This window comes from Cnephaeus nilssonii (assembly GCF_951640355.1).
Source record: "Cnephaeus nilssonii genome assembly, chromosome: 5".
NCBI lineage: Eukaryota > Metazoa > Chordata > Mammalia > Chiroptera > Vespertilionidae > Cnephaeus > Cnephaeus nilssonii.
Genome location: NC_137076.1, coordinates 105,955,234 through 105,978,185, shown reverse-complemented (window position 1 = coordinate 105,978,185; position 22,952 = coordinate 105,955,234). Strand labels below are relative to the sequence as shown.

Sequence of the window (22,952 nt, the reverse complement as noted above, 5' to 3'; positions counted from 1 at the left end):
ACTGGTTGGAGTGGTGGTTGGGGTGGGGAAGGGAACCTGGTAGTTTAACCATCTTGTAGAATGCCTGCTACATCCCCGTGTGTCCCCTCCCTTCTGTGGGGTCTGCTCCTCAGCCTTGGGGTGCTCCAGTGAATGGCTCAGCTCTCATCAACACTCCCCCTGCAGGTTATTGAGGTTCTTGTAAGGCAGTTACTACTCCTCTGCCCATTTTCTATCAACCCAAATTTCTTTAGGCTTTTTGTCAACTGATATTTCCTTTTCCAGGTCTTTACACTATGGATTTTTAAAAAAATAATATATTTTTATTGATTTCAGAGAGGAAGAGAGAGGGAGAGAGAGAGATAGAAACATCAATGATCAGCTGCCTCCTACATGCCCCTTATTGGGGATCGAGCCTGCAACCTGGGCATGTGCCCTGACCAGGAATTGAACCGTGACCTCCTGGCTCATAGGTTGGTGTTCAACCACTGAACCACACCAGCTGGGCTACACTATGGATTTACAGGTGTTTTTTAAAAGTTCTTTTGCCCTCATTTTAACATATCCTCAAAAAAAAAAAAAAAAAAAGTAGAAAAACACAGGTGGTCTCTCCACCATGCTTCACCGGAAGTCCACTTGTCCTACTTTATTTAAGCCAGCTGGCTGTTTAAGCCTCGTTCACAACCAGCAGCCATGAGGGCCCCAGCCAGTGCTGACTCCCTCACCAGTCTGTCTGCAAGATGGTAAACCTTCTACCTGAACATGGGACCTGTAGCCACAACCGCTACTTCTGTCTCTTTCCCCAATTCCCTTGGTTTGTTTTTAAGCTTTTTATTTTGAAAAAGCTTAAGATTCACAAGAAGTTGTAAAAACTGTACATGGAATTCTTATGTATGCTTCCCCCCAAAACAACTTATATAACCATAGCGCCTTATCTAGCACATTATCAAAACCAGGAAACTGACGTGGGCACAACACGATAAACTGAACTGTAGACATTATTTGGCTTGACTAGTTTTTATATCACTCATTTTTTTTGAAGGGGTGAACTGATTCTATGAAATTGTATCACATGTACAGATTTGTATAAATCATCACCACAATGATAATACAGAACTGTTCCATCAACACAAAGATCTCGCTCATGCTACCCACTTCAGAGCCGCACCCTTCCCCAGTCCTAACACCTGGCAACCACGGATCTCAATCACTACAGTTTTGTCATTGTGAAAATGTTATATAAATGGAACCATGTGACCCTTTGAGACTGGCTTTCTCACTCGGCACAAAGCCCTTAAGTACCATCCAAGTTGTTGGGTGTATCAGTAGTTTACTCCTTTTTTTTTTTTTTTGCCAGTAGTATGGAAGTATCACAGTTTGCTCATTCCACTGATCATATGGGTTGGTTTCCAGTTTTGGGCAATTTCAAATAAACCTGATACAGACCATCACATACAGGTTTTTGTGTGAATGTAAATGTCCATATCTCTTCAGATAAACACTTGGGCATTCAATTGCTGTGTCTTATGATAGGTGTATGTTTAACTTTATAAGAGTGGCCATACCACTTTACATTCCCATCAGCAATGCATGAAATTTTCAATAATTTAAAAATCGAATAACTTCATTAGAAAATGGTTACTTTCTAATGAAAAGAAAAAATGGTTTTTCAAAGATCTCTCTTAAAATGCTTATAATAATCTTATGAGGCTGAGAATATAGGGAAACTGAAACAGAGCCAAGCCTGTCCTCTGGCAAACAAGAAGTCACAAAAAGAAGCCCGGACCTTTGTTCTTTCTCAAGACTATTCTTCGTTCAGCGTATCAAAAGAAGGGGAAAATGTAACTTGATTTCTTTATATAATTCTTAAAATGTGTACATATAACTCCTATCTTAAACTGTCAAAAACAATGAATTAATGAGAACTTCCAAAGTTAGCATCAAGCATAAATCACTATCCAAATGATGCTACTGGAAGAAAAAAAAAAGTTTAAGACTTGAGAGTACAATCAACTTCACAGAAAACACAAGAGTTTTTAAGCTGGAAAGTTCAACACATACTTCAATTCTTTTTATTTAGGCTCAGCTACAGAAATCTCCCGCCTGTAAATTTTGGCCTCTTTGAACAGTGGAAAATCCATTTCTACACTGGCTCTTGGCCATTAAAGTTTAGCTATTTTAACTGAAGTACGTGTATTTTTAAACCCAGAAACAAAAAAGGCAGTGCTTCCTTTGTGTCCCACGAGCTATAAAGTTTTACAGTAGCAGTGGGTGTCCCATATTTTGGGGGGAGGACAGCAGTTGGGTCAAAGGTCATGTTGTGTCAAGGCTTGTTAAGACCTGAATTGTGTACAGAGCTTAAAATTTATCAAGAATCACCAGTAGTAACAAACATATCCATTTTAATTTAAACTAAGAATAAAAGGTTTAAGATACCAAGTATAAAAAAGATAAATTATAAAAGGTATTAACCAGCTGAGAACCACTATTTTGTTGTAGTCAATAACAAAATCTTAGTACATATTCCACCAGTTACTGCCTGGCAAGGAGAATAATTTGCCAAACTAGTTCCAACCAGAATGAGTTTCATTTCCATTCAGGGAAGAACACGGTAGCCTCGTCTGAAATAAAACGACCGCACTATCACCGTTCCCCTGGCCGGGCCTCCTGTGAAGAGGGCTGTTCTTCTGCACGAGCTCACGGGGGTGGAGAACCAGCGGGTAGCTACGCCACGGAGAATGCCGAGGACAGGCCACTTGGAACCCCCAGGCACTTTTCACCGGCTTTCTAGCTGGTCCTTCATTGCATGCATTTCCTCTACTCCTCGCAGTTACAGATCATGAGTTCAAAATGAATTATACAATCTTATGATGGTTTTAACTTCCGCACCATTTAGATTTTTCTTTAAGTTTTGAAAAATGATTCCCTTTGCCAACTTAGAACTACAGACCATGAAGCATAAATTAATACAATTATGACTAGCTAGATGGTTAAACTGAGCTGACATTAAATTTTTTAAGAATTGGTTTCTCTTTCTGTTTGTTTTTCCAGTTCTCCCCACGACTAAAGACAAATTACTTGATATTTGAGGGCTTTATTTTTCTCAGTTGAAAAATGTGGGTACTATTCACCTTGGACTAAGCTCTAAAAGTGATTTAAAAATCTCCAAGTAGCCATGGCCGGTTTGGCTCAGTGGATAGAGCGTTGGCCTGCGGACTGAAGGGTCCCAGGTTCGATTCCGGTCAAGGGCATGTACTTTGGTTGCAGGCACATCCCCAGTGGGGGGTGTGCAGAAGGCAGCTGATCGATGTTTCTCGTTGATGTTTCTAACTCTCTATCCCTCTCCCTTTCTCTCTGTAAAAAATCAATAAAATATATTAAAAAAAAAAAAGAATCTCCAAGTAAATGGTGAGTTTTAGAACTTGATTCAGGTAGTGTATCCAGACTATTTTGTTCTATACAATCTCATACAAATTAGCTTAGCAATGTTGCAAATGCTTAAACTAATTTAGTGTCATGTGATAAGAACATCTGTTAATAAGGATTAAATATTTGAGAATACTTCTAGATAGACGTCATTCGTAGAAAATCTCACTTCCTCCTTCCTCATGTTCTTGGAAGCTGCTGTTCTGGATTAACATTGTCAATACTTGATTATGTCCCTGCCTTCAGGGAAAATATTAGTGAGTAAATGTGGTAAAAAGGCAGCTGTTTGTGGCTAACAGATGGCCAGAAGAGTCATGTTTTTCATACCCATCTTGAATGGGGGCACAAGCCAAGTAAAGGAAAATTAGACAACTGAGATGCTTTTTGTTTGAAGAAGTATTAAACTAGGGCAGAAAAATTCAGACTCAAATATATAAACACACAAAAAATGTTTCCCATCACTTAAATGGGAACAAAGTTCCCTTTTAGTCTGTATTGTATATTTATGCTACTAGCTATTAGTGTGCACTATAAACCAATTTGAAACAAGGATTATAAATCAATTTGATATAATTTGTAACATGCCATCCCCATAGCAATGAGCCTGAAAAAAAAACTTTAACCTGTCCTGGCCAGTGTGGCTCAGTTGGTTGAACATCATCCCATGCACCAAAAGGTCGCCGGTTTGATTCCCCATCAGGGCGCATGCCCGGGTTGCAGGCTCAATCCCCAGTAGGAGGCATGCAGGAGGCAGCTGATCTATGTTTCTCTCTCCACACTGATGTTTCTTTCTCTCCCCACTGCCCCGTCCCTCTCTCTCCTTACCTCTCCTTATCCTTTCCTCTCTCTCTAAAACATAATTAAAAAACATCTTGGGCCTGGAGTCCTTGGGCAAAGCACCACGCTGTGGAGCCTCAGCCTCCTCCTCTATAAAATGGAAAGAACGATCATTTCCACTTCATGAGGTGTATGAAGAGTCAATGAGCAATAATTAATATTTACAGAGCACTTACTCTGTGCTCTTCCAAGCACTCTTTACTTAGTGCACACCCAATCAGTTGTGGCAATTAACATTGCAAGACAGAGGCTTTCAAATATCAGTCAACTCTTCAAATGGAGGAACATTCCTATATTTCCACAGGTGTCTCCAGGTACCTCACTTCCACCCTGTAACATGCAAATAAATGATACTGGCTCTCTGGCTCAAAGTGTCACGTTAGGAGGAGAGAGACCATGAATACAAAAACCTCGAGAGAGTGTGCAGTACAAAGGAAATCAAAAGTGTTATTACGTATCTGCTTTATCGCGTTGAGAACATTTTATTTCTTTTTCCATCTAAGATACCTTTTGACATTTTTGGAGTGCTGCTATGTTGCATCAGGCTCTATGCCTGCTATTTCACATGGATTGTCTCATTAGATCCTAACAACATGATGATTATTACGCCCATTTTACAGGTGAGACAAAACATCTTACTGAAGGTCCCACAGGCAGCAAGAAGGGGTCAGGCCTGGGCAACCGCCCTACTAACCTTTGCACTCACCCCTCTGGCCTTGAAACAAGTTCCTTGAAGCAAATTGTGCAATAAAAGTGAGATGAAAATGCTTTTTATGACATAGAACCCTTTTAGTGTGAGGAATTATAACAATCTCTACAATATTTTGTTTTTAGAAGTTTTCTTATAATCTTACTCCTGATTTTTTATAGATATAATGAATCTAATAGCATCCCAATATGGTGGACCAATTCTGCCCAGGCAAACAAATATTTCTGACCTCCTTTTCTTTCCTTAAAAAAAAAAAAAAAAAAAAAAGAGAAAGAAGATTCCACCACTACCTCACAAGAATTAATAATGATTAACACTTTCATATTGATTTCCTTTGCTGAAAAGGAATTAAAAGTAAAACATTACAGAACTACATTACAAAACCACAGGATGCTTAATCACCTCATCCAAGTCTCATATCTCGTTTTTTTCCTCCCCAGAGGAAACTGTTAATTAAGACTGCTAACTTCCTAACTTACTAAAAAGTATTTTATACTTTTATATACACATGTATTTAATTATGATTAATAATTTTGTTTTGTGCATTTAATAAATAAATGGTATCGTATAACAGTTCACTTTCACACCTTACTTTTTTAACATTATACCTCTGAGAACTGTCCACCTTGGTATATATTGACTGAGTTTATTCCTATTTAACTTCTCTATGGTATCGCAGAAACTGCAGAAGAAAAAGAAGAACCCCCTAGAGATTTCACAGTGAAGGGTTTAGCAGAAGCTTTTGCAGACCAGGCCAAACCCAAAAGTTTCCAACATGGGCCCAGCTGGTGTGGGTCAGTGGTTGAGAGTTGACCTATGAACCAGGAGGTCACGGTTTGATTCCCAGTCAGGACACATGTCTGAGTTGTGGGCTTGATCCCTGGTAGGGGACACGTGGGAGGCAGCCAATCAATGATTCTCTTTCATCATTGATGCTTCTATCTCTCTCTCTCCCTTCCTCCCTGAAATCAATAATATATATATATTAGTTCAACCATGGATCCCAACTCGAAAAGGTTTTCATTAATAGAAATGTACACGGTGGATTTTCTGCTTATAAGCAAATGTGGTGAAAAATGAAACAAATCAAACCACCATGGACATGTAGGGTGTTCCCCCAAAATGTGTACACATTTAACAGCTGATAGCTCAATTGATGTTTCCTTCTTTTTAGATTTAACTCATAAGAATCAGTAATTATTCAAAGTGTGTATACATTTTGGGGACATCCTGTACTTCTGAAAAGAGTGATACCTCCTCAAGAAGAGCCTCAGGCAGGTCCTTCAGGTGTTCCAGGGGAGGCATGGTTATCATGGGAGGTCACAGCTCCATGCCAGTTATTGCCCCTGAAGCCCTCCCACTGGGAAGAGATGTGGAGGTGGGGGACAGTAACAATGGCGATCCTGACCCCGGGTAGGCCTAGGCTACTGTGTGTGTGTCTGTCTTGGTTTTTAACAAAAAAGTTAAAAAAAATTTAAATGAAAATAAGGCTTACAGAATAAAGATATAAAGAAAAAAATGTTTTTGTGCAGCTGTACAATGTGTTTGTGTTTTAAGCTAAGTGTTATAGGAGTAAAAAAATTAAAGACATTTAAAAGTTTATAAGGTAAAAAAGTTACATGAAGCTAACGTTCATTTATTACTGAAAACCCTATTTTTAATAAATTTAGTGTAGCCTAAGTGCACAGTGTTATAAAGCCTACACTCATGTGCAGTACTGTCCTAGCCTTCACACTCACTCACTCGCCACTCACCCAGAGCAATGCCCAGTCCTGCAGACTCCATTCCTGGCAAGTGCCCTATACTGGTGTACCTTTTTATCTTTCATACTGTGTTTTTACTCTACCTTTTCTATGTTTAGATATGCAAATACTTGCCATTGCGTTACAAATGCCTATGGTATTCAGTACAGTTAACATGCTGCACAGGTTTGTAGCCTAGGAGCAGTGGGCTACTCCTTTAGCCTAGGCGTGTAGTAGGCTGTACCATCTAGGCCTGTGTGACTGATGTTCACACGGGGACTAAACTGCCTCGTGATGCCTTTCTCACAATGTTTCTTCACTAAGCAACGCATGGCTGTGTAAGTTACCCTCAGCTCTCATGTCTATCACAGATTAATGTTACCAGAAACTTTTGTCATGGTAACAACAGGGTGAAAGAGGCACCAAAAGCTTGGATATTACCTGCAATCAAGCAGGTTTGGGCTGTGCCCACTCCTCCATGCCCATCACTGTGCTCCAGGCACAATGGCTTCCGGGCTGTTGTCAGACCAGGCCAAACCCATTCCTACAGGGATTTTTTTACTCACTCTCCTTTTGCCAGAAGGCTCTTCTGGATCCCCACCCACCTGGGTCTCAGCTCTCAAAGACCTCCCTCCATCCTCCTCCCTCGGATGGTAGCAGCTCCAGCCTCCCCCTCTCCAGCGGTTCCTTGCTTCTCTTTTTTCAAAAGGCTACTCACATGATGTTGCTGTCCACTCTGTCTCTTTAGTAGGAACCATATGTAAACCAAGGCCAAGGACCAATGCACCTCCAGCACCAAGAACAGTGCCTGGACCATCTGACCCCAAAGTGCCCCATCAGCAGCAGTACTCTAAGAAATGGAATGTACGTGCTCACAGATGAACCGGCCACATGATGTTCCTTCCTCTCATCTGAACACACTGCTACAGACACAAGACCCAGCAGGCCAATTAGCCTAGAAAATCGGGGATGAGGTAATGGGGCCACTGCTTTCAACGTCCTTAGTTCAAAGTAACAGCTCCAACCAAGGGTCACAAAAGCTGCAAGGCTCTGCCTTCTACCTATGAAGGCATAATGGCCTTAAAAAATCAGGAAATGCTAAGGCTTTCCTTGTGAATTTTGCTTCCTAATGCTACGTTTTCCCAAGTTGACTTTTAGATTATTTAGGTATTGGGCAGTAATATGGCCCTTAAAAAATACTTTGTTGGAAACAAATGTCTATCAACTGGTGAAAAGGTGAACAGATGTGGTACATCCATAAAGAAAATATTATTCAGCCATGAAAAAGAATACAGTACTAACACACTACAACACAGATGAACTCCATTATGCTAAGTGAAAGAAGCCAGCCACAAAAGACCATGCATGGCTCCATTTTTACAAAATGTCTAGAAAAGCCAAATCTATAGAGACCAAAAATGTATTATTGATTGCCTGGGGGTGAGAATGAGAAATGGCAGCTAATAGGCACAAAGGACCATTTTGGGATGAAGGAAATGTTATAAAACTGGATGGTGGTGATGGTTATACAATTCTGCAAATTTACTCAAAATGACTGACTTGTACATTTAAAACCAATGAATTTTACAGTTTATAAATTACATCTCAATATAGCTATTACTTTTATTTTAAAAAGGAAAAAAAACACACACAGCAATAACAAAGAGCCTTGACTCTGTTGAATGTTCCAGGCTGCTGAGGATTAAGGCTCTACATCAGGGTTGGGGAATGTCCGGCCCATGGGCCGTATAAGGCCCCTGAAGTCATTTGGTTTGGCCCTACCAAGGCATTAGGGGTGAGTTAATGAAATGTTTGACCAAATATAGAAGACTAATTTTTAAGCTGATAATTTTGTATGGCCCCCAAAAGACATTATAAATATCCAAATGGCCCTTGGCAGAAAGAAGGTTCCCCACCCCTGCTGTACATCCTTACTGCTATGGAATGCCACAGAGCATTCTGTGTGCTCATTCCTGGGTTGCCTCTAACTAGACTGCCCCCAGAAGAGCCAGACACATTGAGATGCAGGTCACCCAATGTCCTTTGTGAACACTGACTGGTCCAGGACCTGCCTGAAAAGTGCTACTGGCCTGCAAAGCATTTATGTCCACGTAGCTGTTTGCAGCAACGTCCCCTCCTTCTGTGAAAATCAATTGGACCCATTAGTAGAAAAAGATAACCCAGCTATTTTGAGACAAATCTCTGCTGGATTAGCAGTTGTCTTTCCAGCTGTGATTGGGGAAAGAGCCTGGCAAATGTGTCTCCAGGCAATAAATAAAAAATTGGGTAATTACTGTGTCCTTCTAAGGCAGTTTCATAGGAAATCTTCAGCCCCAGAGATAATGCTCCGTGAAACTTCCACTGCGGCTTAAACACTGTTCTGCCTTCATTCTTCCTTTCCTTTCTTTATCCATAACCCAGGCTTGGGTTTATAAAAAATGACTTCTGCCAAAGTGGTCCTTCAGAGTGCAGAGAGCATGCTGGAGAGGAAGCCCTGAGCTCCATCCCTCGCATGTGACTCGAGCCTGAGAAGCCACTGGGCTAGTGGTCAGCAAGCACAGGGCCACCTCTTCGGGCTTCTCCTCTCCTAGAATATTCTCAGAGAATTCTGAAAGCACCTGCTGGATCCTGCGTTCCTTAAGAACCAAGTGATGAGAACCAGTGTGATTGTCTGGAAAGGCATGTGTTGCTACCTGTTAAGATATGTTACTAAAAGCACAGCTCCATGACCTTTTATTTCATTGTTTAAAGAAAAAGATTTCTGCGACAAACTCCGCTTTCCCTATTCCCTACTCATTGAGGGAGCAAGAACTATTCTGAAGCAAAAGCATAATGAAGCAAAATAAAAAGGTACCAGCATACTGGTGGGAAAAGTAAGGGTGTGTCTTATGATGGTTCAAACCTTTTGGATGGAATTATCAAGTGAATCTAGAAAAATTAAGTCCCAGAGCTGTCCCACCCAGTAAATTAGTGTAAGAATATAGGTTTTCCTTTTTTTTTTTTAAATGTGGAGGGAGAACCAAATTATGGGCAATCTGAATTCATGACCATCTGATAAAGTAACCTGAAGAAAAAATAATGGTCTGAACCTAGTTTAACACTAGAATGTTTCATTCTAGACAAAAGTTTTATAGTTGTCTGAGGGTGGGACCATTTGAAACCACTTTTCCTCGTAGTTTAAATACAGACAGTCACACTGGGGCCAGGGTCCAGCATGTTCTCTAACGCCATGTAGTTATATCTTGGAAGTGCCAAGAAAGCTTTTGGGGCTGAAAGCAGGTGCTCCTAGCCTTGGCAATTAGGAGGCTATCAGATACTATACCAACGTCCAGGCCACACTGGCTTTCACTGGCCAGGGGATTTGGGGACCCCGTCTCAGAATTCAAGCAATTTTTGGACTTTGAACTTCAGAAAGAGGGAGAAGTAAGATTGAAGTAAAAACCACTTCTTGAAATTCCAACTATGATCATACAAGTATCCATTTTTGCTTGGTGTGTAGAGGCAGATGTTCTTATTTGAAAGAGTGGGAGCACAGAACTTCCTATAGCTAGCTACAGACCAGGACGACTGCTATAAACTTTCAATCACAATCTGAAAATGTGCCTCTTTTCTGGTATTTTCCTGTGTGGTGTGCGTGTTTTGTGTGTGTGAGAGGGAGCGAGGGGGGCGGGGGGAAGGGGAGAGATGAATGGATGAGATTACAGCAAGTACTAGATATTATGTGCACTTACGTTTCACTCCACTAAGTCCGTAAAACCCTTCTCACATTTGGGCCTTTGAAACAACATACACTTGTTCAATCTTTACTGCATACCTACAGCGAGCCCAAGCCCAGCCCTATGCGGGAGGGAGAGAACACAAAGATAAATGAGGAAAGGGTTCCAGCCCTTGAAAAACGCAGTCTAATAGGGACACAGGCATGAAAAAAGCCCAAGGCGATCCGGATAGACGTAGCGAAAATAAGACATGCAAACACCTTTACTGTTACTTGAATATAATTTAGAAATATATAACTTTATCACAGACAAATGTCTTATGCTAAGGACACAGTAACTGTTTAGTTCCTGGGTTTTAAATAGCTGTCGAAGGGTACACACGCTGAAGGCTATGGAGCACACCAGACTGTCTGGCTGAGTGTTCCTGCCTGCCCAGCTGCTTTTAAAAGGTGTGCCCCGGAATAGAGCAATGAATTTACGGGACAGAACGTCTCATGTGCTCCACCGTTTGTTTAGAACGCCCCAAAGTACTTATGAGGTAAGAGGAACTTTCTAGATCAAAGTAAATTGCTGATTTCATATAGCAAGTGACATTCTTTTTTCTTCTTTTTTAGTTCACTAGTTCTTTTAAATAATAGTATCTGGAGTAATCCAGAAATTCTAGAACACTTCCCTCAACCAGATCCCAGGAGATGGGTCATTCTGCTTTATATTAAAATCACAGCCCTTACAGTCTGTTAAAAACTGCAATAATAATTTAAAAATAGTTCAATTTCATTACTTATATGTCTCAAATACCAGTCAGGGGAATCAAAATTTCCAACATTCTTTTCTGTTGTTGCCTCTCATCTACTTCTCTCATACATCCAACTTTCCAAAGACTTCTTACAAATTGCCTAAGACACTTCTCATGAACTTAACCCGCACATATATTATAATTTCCCTTCTTTCTTCCTATACTTCCATTACAAGATGAAATAAAGTCCAAAGAACTCTGGGAGAGAGGGTGGGGAAGGATGATGCTGGGCAGGCCACAGTGGATGGGAAAGGCTGGAGACACTAAAATCTGGCATTGTTGTCCCGTCATAAGCTATAAACGGTAGATAAGGACAGACTGTCTTTCTTCCAGCGTGGGTCCCAGTGGTGACCCCAGCACTTGGCTCAGCTGTGACACAAAAGAGAACAGATGCAGAAAGAATGCGTGTAGGTGGTAAGCTAGGCACATACATAACAGGTGCCCAAAACATGGAAGCTATTATTGTGAGTGCTATCCTAGTCTCACCAGCAATGGAGTAGGTGGGGATTTTAGTTACAACTGTGTGATACACATAGCTCTTCAGTATTTACTCAACAAGTATTTCTGAGTTCTTTACTATGCAACAGCACAATGAAGATTAAATACACACACACACACACACACACACACACATGCCCTAACCGGTTTGGCTCAGTGGATAGAGCGTCGGCCTGTGGACTGAAAGGTCCCAGGTTCAATTCCAGTCAAGGGCATGTACCTTGGTTGCGGGCACACCCCCAGTAGGAGGTGTGCAGGAGGCAGCTGGTCGATGTTTCTCTCTCATCGATGTTTCTCACTCTCTATCCCTCTCCCTTCCTCTCTGTAAAAAAATCAATAAAATATGTATATATAAAAATAATAAATAAATAAATACACACACACACACACACACACACACACACACACACACACACACCCACACACCCAAGGAGTGGAGAACTCACTGACAAGAGAGAAAAATGTGTGCCAATAACTGTTCAACACTGTTCTTTAATATCTACTCAGCTCCACCTCTGTGTCAGTCACCCTGGGGATAAGATACCAGGGATAAGCAGTAAACAGATGAAAATCAATGCTCTTGTGGTGGTTACAGTGTTGCAAACATAGGCCACAACGCTGAAGGCTAGCACACTGTTCTAAGTGCTTTCATGTTTTATCATGTTCAATCTTCACAACCACCACATGAAGTGGGTACTGTTATCATCTTACTTACAGGTGAGAAAACTGAAGCACAGGGTCACATGGAGGAAGAATATGACATTACCAAGCACATAAAAAAAAAAAAATCTGGGCTAACACAAAGGACAGATTGGTTAGCTGAAGAAGTTGTCTTCTCAAATGGCACAACTGGACTGAGTATCAGGAACAACGTTTAATGTGGTTTTCACACCTTGAAATACTCAGTACTGTCAGACATAGCTGGTGTCTAGCACCTAAGCTGCTCTAAGTGTACAATGAAGCCCATGTTGTGATAAAATATGCCACTGAGTCTATTAATCCCATTAAAGTTTTATTTTTAAAAAAATCACAGCATGTAAATAAGGAATTATCATTGTGATTTTCCTGATTTTCTCTTGCAACTTGAGTTTTTGTGGCCAGAAATGAACTTGTCTGTTAGCTTAGGTCTCGGGTATCTGCACCTGATAGGCACATGAAGGAGACCAAGGTTGTCTCCTGTACTCCTCTCCCCTCCCCCTACAAGCAGGGGCCTCCCTTCTCATAACCCAGAACAGGGGAAGGCCAAAGAGCAGCGCTTACAGTGCCTGGCAGTCAACTCATCATCTGAAATCTGCTCTGACCCCCAAACCCAATCTTTCTCATGTTTATTCTAGGCCACGTGTTCTAATCACCTGAACTTTTACCCCTTCTTACTTTTGACAGGCTGTTATTACTACTTTTGCACCTTTCAAGGATGCAGCTGCTTGTAACGTCAGGAACAAGACTTTAAAAGATAACTGTAAGAACTGGAATTTGGATGTTCTCAGCTTAGAATTCTTTTTCTGCTCCATTCAGTCTCAGGTGAGTAAATGTACTCCCCACAAGTAGTAATTAAGGGAAAATGGTTAAGATTTTAAACCTGGTTTATCTTTGAAATGTTAATTTGCCAAACAGAGAAAGAAAAGGGCGCCTTTTAGTTTAGTGTTTAAAACTTTTTACTCACTAAAATGGAATATATCTATATCTATATCAATTTCTGCTTTTTAAAAAAACATAAACATTATAAAAGTCATCCACTCACAAAAGAAAATGTAAACATTCCAAAAGGTAGACTGTAAGTGAGAAGTAAAGTCTCCTTCAACCCTACCCAAGAGTAAACCTCCACGATGTTTTGATATTTTTAGTGAAGGAATTGCTACTGTTTAGGGACTTTTAAACCTCCAAAGTACCATATAAATATAGAAATATAAGAGGCAAACCTGGGGCATCTTCACCTGCCTGCTGTTCTCTCTAAAGCACAGGTAGCTCTAGAACAGAAGGCACCAGTGAACCCTTGGTTAGGTCTCGTGGGGTGCTCATTTATTTTGTTCCCTGGGTTGGGAAACACATTCTGGAATATTTTTCATTTAGTTTTGAATAAGAGAGAAACCAGCAACACTTTATCTCATTTTACACCAGTCTCAGCTTTATCCACAAAGGTTTGAGGCAGCTGTTACAATCAGAACACAGTCCCTAAAAAAATGATAAACTAGAAAGATACTCAAGGTCTGGGAAAACATAAATAGAAGTATAGAACCAAGGTTGAAGAAAATAACGAAAGTATACAGGCCTGAAAGGTCAGAGCTGTAATTACTCTGCACACATCTACAAGTTACAAAGTTTATGGAGGAAATGATATCCAATAGTGGTAGACATGAACACCGAGAGGGTGTTCTCCTGGCCAATGTCCACAAGCCACTATATATATTGTAATATGCATGTTTTATTACTGTTTAAAAATAAAGTCCTCTATGGGTTACAGGAAAGGAAGTGGTTTGAAAAGATCAAGTCCATTGGTTTAGAAAAGGTTCATTTGCACTCAATCAGATTACAGCATAATTTGGGACATGTTTTATGTAGGGATTTTTGTAACGTGTAGCAAATATGCTTTAAAACACACCTACCCTGACTCACATCCCCTGCTGGGAATTTAGCTTAAGGAAAACACCACCGATCTGTGCAAAGCTTTACCTGCAATGATGCTCACTGCAGTGCCTTAATAGAAAGCACTGGCAACGATCTTATGTCAAACAACAGAAGACTAGATCAATAAATTATGATGAAGAATGGAGTTCTGTGGTCACCAAAATGAGGCACAGAATACTGACTGACATGGAAAGAGGTACTGAAAATATTGGGAAGAGGGACAAGTTCATACTGTTATCTCTGGGTTGTGGGTTTCCACTTACAGTATAAATATTCATAGAAATTTTGGAAATTTTCTGACAGCAGCTCTGGCCAGGTAGTTTACTTGGTTTGTGACCTGATATGCCAAGGTTGCAGGTTTGAGCCCCGATCAGGGCACAAGAAGCAACCAATGAACGCATAAATAAGTGGAACAACAAATTGATGTTTCTCTCTCTTGCAAATCAATAAATTAAAAAAAAAATTTTTTAAAGGAATTTTCTGGTTGCAGAGAAAAATATAGTTTAAAAAAACTGAGATTAAAACCGAAACACAAAACCAGAGAGGGCCGGACCCTCATTACCACCATTTGTCCACCATCCAGAACTGAAATATCATTGCTGTTATGAACACATAAACAACTGTTGGACATAGAAATCGGGACTCAAAAGAACTGTTGGCCCAGAAAGAAACTCACTATAGACTGATTCATTTGCCTCTCAGCATAACCATTATTGCTTGTCTCATTTTCGGTTCCTACAAGTGTATTCCTAGTATCACATGAGCTCACCCATCTAGGAGAAAAGATGAACAACATAGACTGAAGAACAAGAACAGCATTGATCAGACTGTCAGACCTCAGAGGGAAGGTAGGGGAGGGTGGGGACAAGGGAGATAGATCAACCAAAGGACTTGTGTGCTTGCATATGAGCCTAACCAGTGATCACGGACAACAGGGGGATGGGGGCATGCGTGTGGGGGGGTTTGGGATGGGAATGGGGGGGGGGCTGATGACAAATATGTGATACCTTAATCAATAAAGTAATTTAAAAAACAAAAAATAAAAATAAAACCGAAACACATACATAAAAATATTAATGACTGTTGGAAATGCTAAGAAGTATAATTTGGCAGACTTGTTCTCAAGCATGTACAACCTAAGTGGGGAAAAGAGCCAATTAAAAGTAACATTTCCGCCCTGGCTGGTGTTGTTCAGTGGTTAGAGTGTCAGCTCATGAACTGAAGAGTCTCAGGTTCGATTTCCTGTCAAGGGCATGTACCTAGGTTGCAGGTTCGATCCCTATCCCTGGTCTGGGTGCATGTGGGAGGTAACCAATCAATGTGTCTCTCTCACATTGATGTTTCGCTCTCTTTCTTCCCCCTCCCTCCCTTCCACTCTCTCTTAAAAAAAAAAAATCAATGGGAAAAAAATATCCTTGGGTGACAAAACACACACACACACACAAATAACATTTCCTTCCGAAAGTACTAGCCTTAAAACCTCTTGATTCAACTGCAACTCACTGAAATTCTTTTAAAAAACCATACATTTGCAAGAAAAGTTATATAAAAAAAGTGAAAGGTACTTTCATTAATATTCAATTAACAATACAATACAATTAACCAGACCTAGCCAGTTTGGCTCGGTGGATAGAGCATCGGCCTATGGACTGAAGGGTCCCGGGTTCGATTCCAGTCAAGGGCACATGCCTTGGTTGTGGGCTCAATCCCCAGTAGGGGGCATGCAGGAGGCAGCTGATCAATGATTCTCTCTCATCACTGATGTTTCTATCTCTCTCTCCCTCTCCCTTCCTCTCTAAAATCAATAAAAATCTATTTTTAAAAATTCAATTAATCATAACTCCACATGCTCCCAGCATTCCAGTTTGTTTACACCTATGCCCCCAACATCTCTTACACAAACCTTTTGATGTGTTCAGTTATGACAGTTTTAGAATCTAAGAAAGTTAAATGTACGTTTTATTCTACTGAATACAACTACCAGTATAAGGCCTCTCTCAGGCCCATGTTCCCAGGTCCTGGCTCTGTCTCCGGACATTAAGTAATCCCTATGGAGATCAGGCTCCTGCCAAGGTTGCAGATGTCCAACCAGTAAGCCTGGGGCAAACAGTTTTGTTTGTTTTGCGTTTAATTAAAAATGTTTACTTGCTTCCACCCATCAGAGAGGCCAAAATAAAAAGGAAGGAAAACACCAACCTTTGGTGAGGAGGTAAAACAACAGGAATTCGGATACACTGCTGGTGGGAATGTAAATGGATGCAATTGCTTTGGAAAACTGCCTGGCAGTTTCCACCAAAACTAAATATTCAAATACCTTATAACCCAGCAAATCCAACCCTAAGTATATACCTAAGAGAAAGAACACCTATACCCATCAGACATGTGCTAGAATGTCCACAGCAGCACTATTCATAGTAGCCTGGAGTATTGTGAAAACTATCCAAAGGCCTCTCGAGAAGTGTGATCTATTCACACAGTGGACTACTATACAGCAAAAAGAATGAGCTAACTACAATTATTCCAACAATATGGGTGAATCCGACAAACACGTAGGGTGAAAGAAGGCAGACAAAATAGGCAGAACTAATTTTAGTGCTGTGAGAAGTTAAGAGAGTTATCTTGGAGGGGGTGTAGCAACTGGAAGAGGGTATGTGAAGGACTTCGAGGGGCTGGTCATGGTCTGCTTCTTGATCTGGGTGCTGGTTATACAGCTGTGTTCAGTTTGTGACAATTTAGTGACTATTCACACCTAAGCACACCATTTTGTGTATGTGTGTGTATGTGTGTTTTAAAATCCTCACCCGAGGACATGTTCATTGATTTTTAGAGAATGGGGAAGGAAGGAAGGAAGGAAGGAAGGAAGGAAGGAAGGAAGGAAGGAAGGGAGGGAGGGAGGGAGGGAGGGAGGGAGGGAGGGAGGGAGGGAGGGAGAAACATCAATGTGAGAGAGACATATTAATTGGTTACCTCCTACACGCAACCCAACCAGGGCCGGGACTCAAACCTGGGTCCTTTAGGTACAGGGGACAACACTCCTACAGACTGAGCCACACCCACCCAGGGCTCCGTGTGTATATTATAGCTCAATAAAAAAGTTTTAGAAATAAATTAAAAACATATTTGCAAATGACAACAGAAGTTAAATTAATGTTTGCACTGTTTTTAGAACCATTTTTACTTTGGAACTGCAGAAGAAACAGCTGTGTGGAAGGTGGGGGCGGGGAGGACGGACAAAAATCCAATTTGTTGCAATTCCATGCACATCAGGATTCCCTTGCAAGTCTGCCTGTGGCTCGTTACAGCGGAAATGCAAGGCAAAAATTAATGCCCAATACTGGCATAATGTCACAAACTCAAAAGCAACCTGAAACTTGTGAATGGTGTCACCTGTCCAAGTGGTCCCAGTCTCCCAGCTTCACAATAAAGGTCGCTGCCCTGTCTGCAGAGCACTCGTGTTATCCTAGTTCTAAAACCTCCTTCCAATCAAGAAAAAATGTTATGACTGAAAAAGACATCTATTGTTTGGCTTTTATTTCCATTTTCCCCAAACAAAAAGCTACAATACTGGGCTGTTCAGTTTGATATCGATACCTGGCAGCCCTTCTGCCACTATCTGGCACACGAGTCATTGCTATCCCCCTTCTTTCAGTCACCATGGAGCCAAGAGCAAGCTGTCTGGGCTTCGGCGAGCCCCATTTTTATCTTCAGCATACCTGAAGAAAGTGCGATGGGAACAGATGAAGATATCAAGCACGGTGTAAAGCTACAGCAAGAAACATAAAAGGCAATTTAGAGATTCAAAAGCTACACCTGTACAGCACAGTCTACAGTCTGCACTGGACACCACCCAGGCAGGGACTTGCACTTACACCCCCACCCCCCTGCCCCATTAAATCCAAGTGGAGAAAATAAATCCATCAAACAAACAAACAAAATCTAGTATACATGCCTAGATTGCTTGCTTTACTCAGTGAAACAAAAGTACCTCTTTTTCTCATAAAAAACAACAGCATACATACAAAAAACATGCCGATGACAATGAATTACCAGAATGACAGAAAATGTTAGATCACCAAATTATAGAAGATATTTGTTTTGTGCATTTGTTAGTCACTAAAACTAAATTATTATACAAAAATGGGAGGGGTGGAGGCTGGCATGTGGACACTGGTCACGCATAAGCTTTGGGACTCAGCTTCTTATATTAAAATTTTTTTTTAGTTAGTTTTAGAGGAAGGGAAAGAGGGAGGAAAGGAGGAAGGGAGGGAGGGAGAGAAACATCGATGTGAGAAATAGTGATCAGTTGCCTCCCGCAAGCACAATGATGGGGATCAAACCTGAAACCTGGGTATGGGCCCTGACGGGGAATTGAACCCACCACCTTTTGGTGCACTGGATGACACTCCAACCAGGGCATGGGACTCAGTTTCTTAATGGTAAACAAATAAAATCTATAGCCACCCTGAGGGCTGATATATATTTAGAATGAAACAAGCACTCTATAAAAAGTGTCAAGGCAGGGTGGGAGCCTAGCATAAGATAGGTGCTTACTGAATGTCCATTTATTCAACACACATGCACACCTACTATGTGCCAGGATCTGTTGCACCATGTACAACAAAACAAAGCTCCTTTCCTTCGGGAGCTCACATTGGCATGGGAAGACAGACAAATACAGTAAATAAATAGGCCCTAAGGCAGTAAGAGCTATGGGGGAAAGGCAGTTAGGTAGGGTTCAAGATGGATGTTGTTTTCTGCAATTTTAAAGAGTTGTTTGAGCAGGCCTCTCTGAGAAGGTGATATTTAAAAAAAAAAAAAAAGACTTCTGTGTCCCCTTTCCTCCCCTTTCTTTCTTTAAGTGTCATTTCCCCCTTCACTGCTGCTTTAGCAAGATTAATCCCTAATGATGTCACACCCATCCCTCCTCATCTTCCTGACTTTAACTGTTCTAACTTCTAGGAAGGCTGTGGTTACTCTCAATTAAGGGTTGCTTTTTTTAAACTTTACTTCTTCCTCGTACCACTCAAGCATATACTCATCAGAAAACCATGCAAAGTCACTAGCAAACTACAAATTATGGGCATACTATAGACTGAAGTGTGGGGAAGGGGAGGGACCTTTGGTTTAATTCTTAATTAGCAACAGCAGCATTACTTGACATCTTGGGGCTTATTATCATGCCATTTGTTTGTGAAGTGGTAAAACACACAACCTTCTGGGATTTAGCATGGATCTCCAGCAACCATTTGTCTAAGTGTATATTTAGAAAACTCCTGCAATGTGTAAATATTTAAAGATATTTGACACGGCATACTTTATAATCCCCATTTTCTCTAAAGAGTTTATTCCTCTATTTCCAAGTTGGAGAAATTTGAGTGTTAAAGGAAACACCTAAAACCCATACAAGCAAGTCCTAAAATCTCATTTGCAGGTCGCTTTTGTAAACGCACCTGCTTAGGTTATGGTTGGTTCTATTAGTAAAACACTGTAGATTGCTAGGTAACATAAAAGGAAGTCTCTTTTTTAAAAGAACTAGCTAGACTCATCAACACTGCCAGTAGATTTTTTTACCATATTAGGCTTAAGTTGTTTTCAGTGATGGTAGTAGGGAGGCGGCACCTGGAGCAAGAACCCAAGAGCAGGTGAAAGGATTTCGGGCTTTCAATGAGACCCGGGAATGTAAGATTTTACTGTGCATTTCCATCACAGCCACAGCGTGAGCCAGCAGCGTTCACTTCAAAGATGACACATAAACCTGTTGTCTAGAGCTGTGAATTCGTATTCCACCATCTCAACGTAAAAAACCCACGATCCTCAGACATGAACGAGGAGATGGTGATGAAAAGAAATCAACAGACATGGGTGAGCTTTTGGTATGTGTGAAAACAACCTGGGAATGAAAAGCAAGGAGGCATGTACTGGCCTCTGATCTTCAGTGTTATACTCTTTCAAAATATGAAAATGATCTACCCCGCCTTCCATCTGCAAATACGTATAATCAAAACTGTGAAATCCACACGTCCCCCCTCCTGCTCCAGCTCCCCGGGTAAGGCCGAAGTGGCTGGCGTGCCAGGCCGCTGAAATTCACTGGAGGACACAGCCCCTCCAACGGAGTCAGCGCTAAAAGTGAAAGTCAGGAGTCAGGGGAGGAAGAAGCAAAGCGAAGTTCCTTCCCGGCTCCTGGGTGCCCGTCTCCAGTCATCTCCACTCGGACCGGGAAGATCCGTGCGCCTGACTCCCCGAGGCAGGGGGAGGGGAGTGCATGTGCTCCCTTTTCAAAGCTCTGGCGGCCCCGTGGGAACTTAGACTCGGCCTCTAATTTGCAACGTCTGCGTTCCTCAATCGCATCCAGTTTCCCCTTCGCTGACAGTCGTCAGAGTAGCTACTCCTCCCCAAGTCTAAGAGGAAGACTGTTTCCTTTGAAAAGACCCCACACTTCCTGACCCACCATCTCCAGGAATATTTAAATATTAACCCCCATATACACATGTTAATCTTTAACATTCCCATTTCTGGAATTTCGAAATGCCCTCTATTAAGGAAACACATGAATAAGGAACAGGTTTTGGTCACAGTGACTGAGGGAGCCCCCCAATGCTGTGTCTATCTACAAATGACAATTCACGTGTTTGCATTCAGATGAAGGAAACACAGTGTGTTTGAACGTCCAAAGATCGATTAAGAATATATATTTCACGCTCTTTTAAAATGCTTATCCAACCAACAGCCCCTCAACTCTTGGTTCAGGAATTCACGCAGACCTTGCAAATCTAGAAGCCAACTTTTAGGGTCAAAAAAAAAAAAAAAAGTCGATAAAAATGACCATACTGTGGGCCCTAACAATGAACTACAAATGGATGTGGAAAACTAAAAAGTCTCAGGGCGTCCCACGAGCCTCAGCCGACTTAAAACAGAAGTTGTTTTGTACCCTATTAAGAACAGATGATTAAACACGTCTCTTATTTCCCCTGGAATTCACCTACAAGTGCTCAGACCTACCCAGCTGGCCGCTAATCCCCCGGCTGTGTGTTTCTGGAAAAGTCCTCGCACCACAAACAAACGCCAGCGAAGAGAATGACCCTCAGAGCATTCCTGAAGGTCCGGTCCGTTTCACGGCAACCCCGGCGGTTCCGGACGCCGGGGACCCATGACACAGCCGGCGGGTCGGAGCCCGGCGGGGCGAGAGGCTGGGGGAGCGGAGGGTCGGAGGGAGCGGGGCCCCCCTCCCCCCTGCTCGCCCCTCCCCCCCCCCCCCCCCCCCCCGCTCACCTGGAGCGGCCACGGCACCTGGCGCCGCTCCGGGCCTCCCTCCGAGGAGCCGCTGGGAGCAGGACGTGGCCCCCGAAACGGCACCGACCTGCCCCCCTCCTCCAACTCCCCCCAAAATACGCCGGGGTGCAAACTAGGAGCTCCTCGGGCGTTCCCAGCGCCCGGAGCGAGGGGCGGGGGAGGGGAGGCGGTTCCCGCGGGGAGTCCCCTCCTCACCCCAAGGTGAAGAAGCCCGACCTCCGCCCGGCCCGGCCTCCCGTCCCCTCAGCCTCGAACCCCGAGCCACGGCGGGCCCCGGCTCCCCGCCCCTCGGCCCCCTTCCCGGGCCCGCGTACCCGGTAGGTGCTCTCGGTGAGCCGGTTCACCTCCTCCGGCCCCTTCGACATGGCTGCAGCCGCCGGGCGGGCGTGCGGGCGGGCGCGGCCGGGCCTCGTGGCCGCCCGACCCTGGGCGGTGGGAGCTCGGGGGCGCGGCTGAGGGGCCCTCGAGAGTCGGCCGCCGCCACAGCCGGGGGCCCGCGAGAGCCCGCGCGCGTCTCCAGGCGCCCAAGTGTCAAAACTTGCAGCGCCGCCGCCTCCGCCGCGGGAAGACCGTGAGGAGCTGAGGAGACGCGGCCCGACGCCAGCTGGACGAGCGGGCCCGGCCGGGCGGCCCCACCTGAGGCGGCGGGGGCGGGGCCGAGGGGCGGGGCGAGGCTGTCCTACCTGAGGCGGTGGGGTGGGCGGGCCGAGCCTGTGGGCGGGGCGCAGCGGCCTGGGTGGGCGGGGCGGCCAGAGGGAGCGTGGCAGGTGGGCGGGGCTTGGCGTCCGGGGTGGGCGGGCCGAGCTTTGTGGGCGGTGCACAGGGGATCTGGTGGGCGGGGCCCAGCTGCCTGGGTGGGCGGGGCGGCCAGAGGGAGCGTGGCCGGTGGGCGGGGCTTGGCGGCAGGAGTGGGCGGGGAGGAGGTGAGTTGGGCCAAGTGGGCGGGGTGTCCCCACCTGTGTTGCACCCGCGGGGACAGCCAACCTGTACCCTTAGCTTCCGGCGGGGAACTCCTGATGACTCAGAGACCCCGCAGGGCGTCGACAGCTCAGGTTTCTGTTCTGCTTGGGCAGGACCTGCATCGAACGTGGTCAGGCCTCCTAGAGCCGTCTCGTGTCCTACACGGAGCTGGTCTCTTAAGCCCCAAGACCCACTGTCTCCCCACGCCCAGCCCTGCCTTTTGTAGACCGCCGGAAGGGGGGCCCACGTCCCCAGTTGCATTTGATTTCCCTGCTTGACTCCTTCCCGCGCACCCCGCTCGCTGACCCCAAAGATCTGAGGAATACCGCCTCCCCCTCCCCCCACCCCCCACAGGCTCTCATAGATGAAGAAAG

At 43.5% G+C, this 22,952-nt stretch overlaps 1 protein-coding gene across 1 annotated transcript in view; it reads right to left on the bottom strand.

The window, feature by feature from the left end:
* BAIAP2L1 (BAR/IMD domain containing adaptor protein 2 like 1) overlaps positions 1–22,251 on the bottom strand; it is a 75,278-nt gene extending 53,027 nt beyond the window's left edge. The window contains exon 1 of the mRNA XM_079770779.1: positions 21,933–22,251. Within this exon, the coding sequence (XP_079626905.1) occupies positions 21,933–21,983 (51 nt within the window). The 5' untranslated portion in view covers positions 21,984–22,251. The remainder of the gene's footprint in view (positions 1–21,932) is intronic.
* Positions 22,252–22,952: the final 701 nt, after the last annotated feature.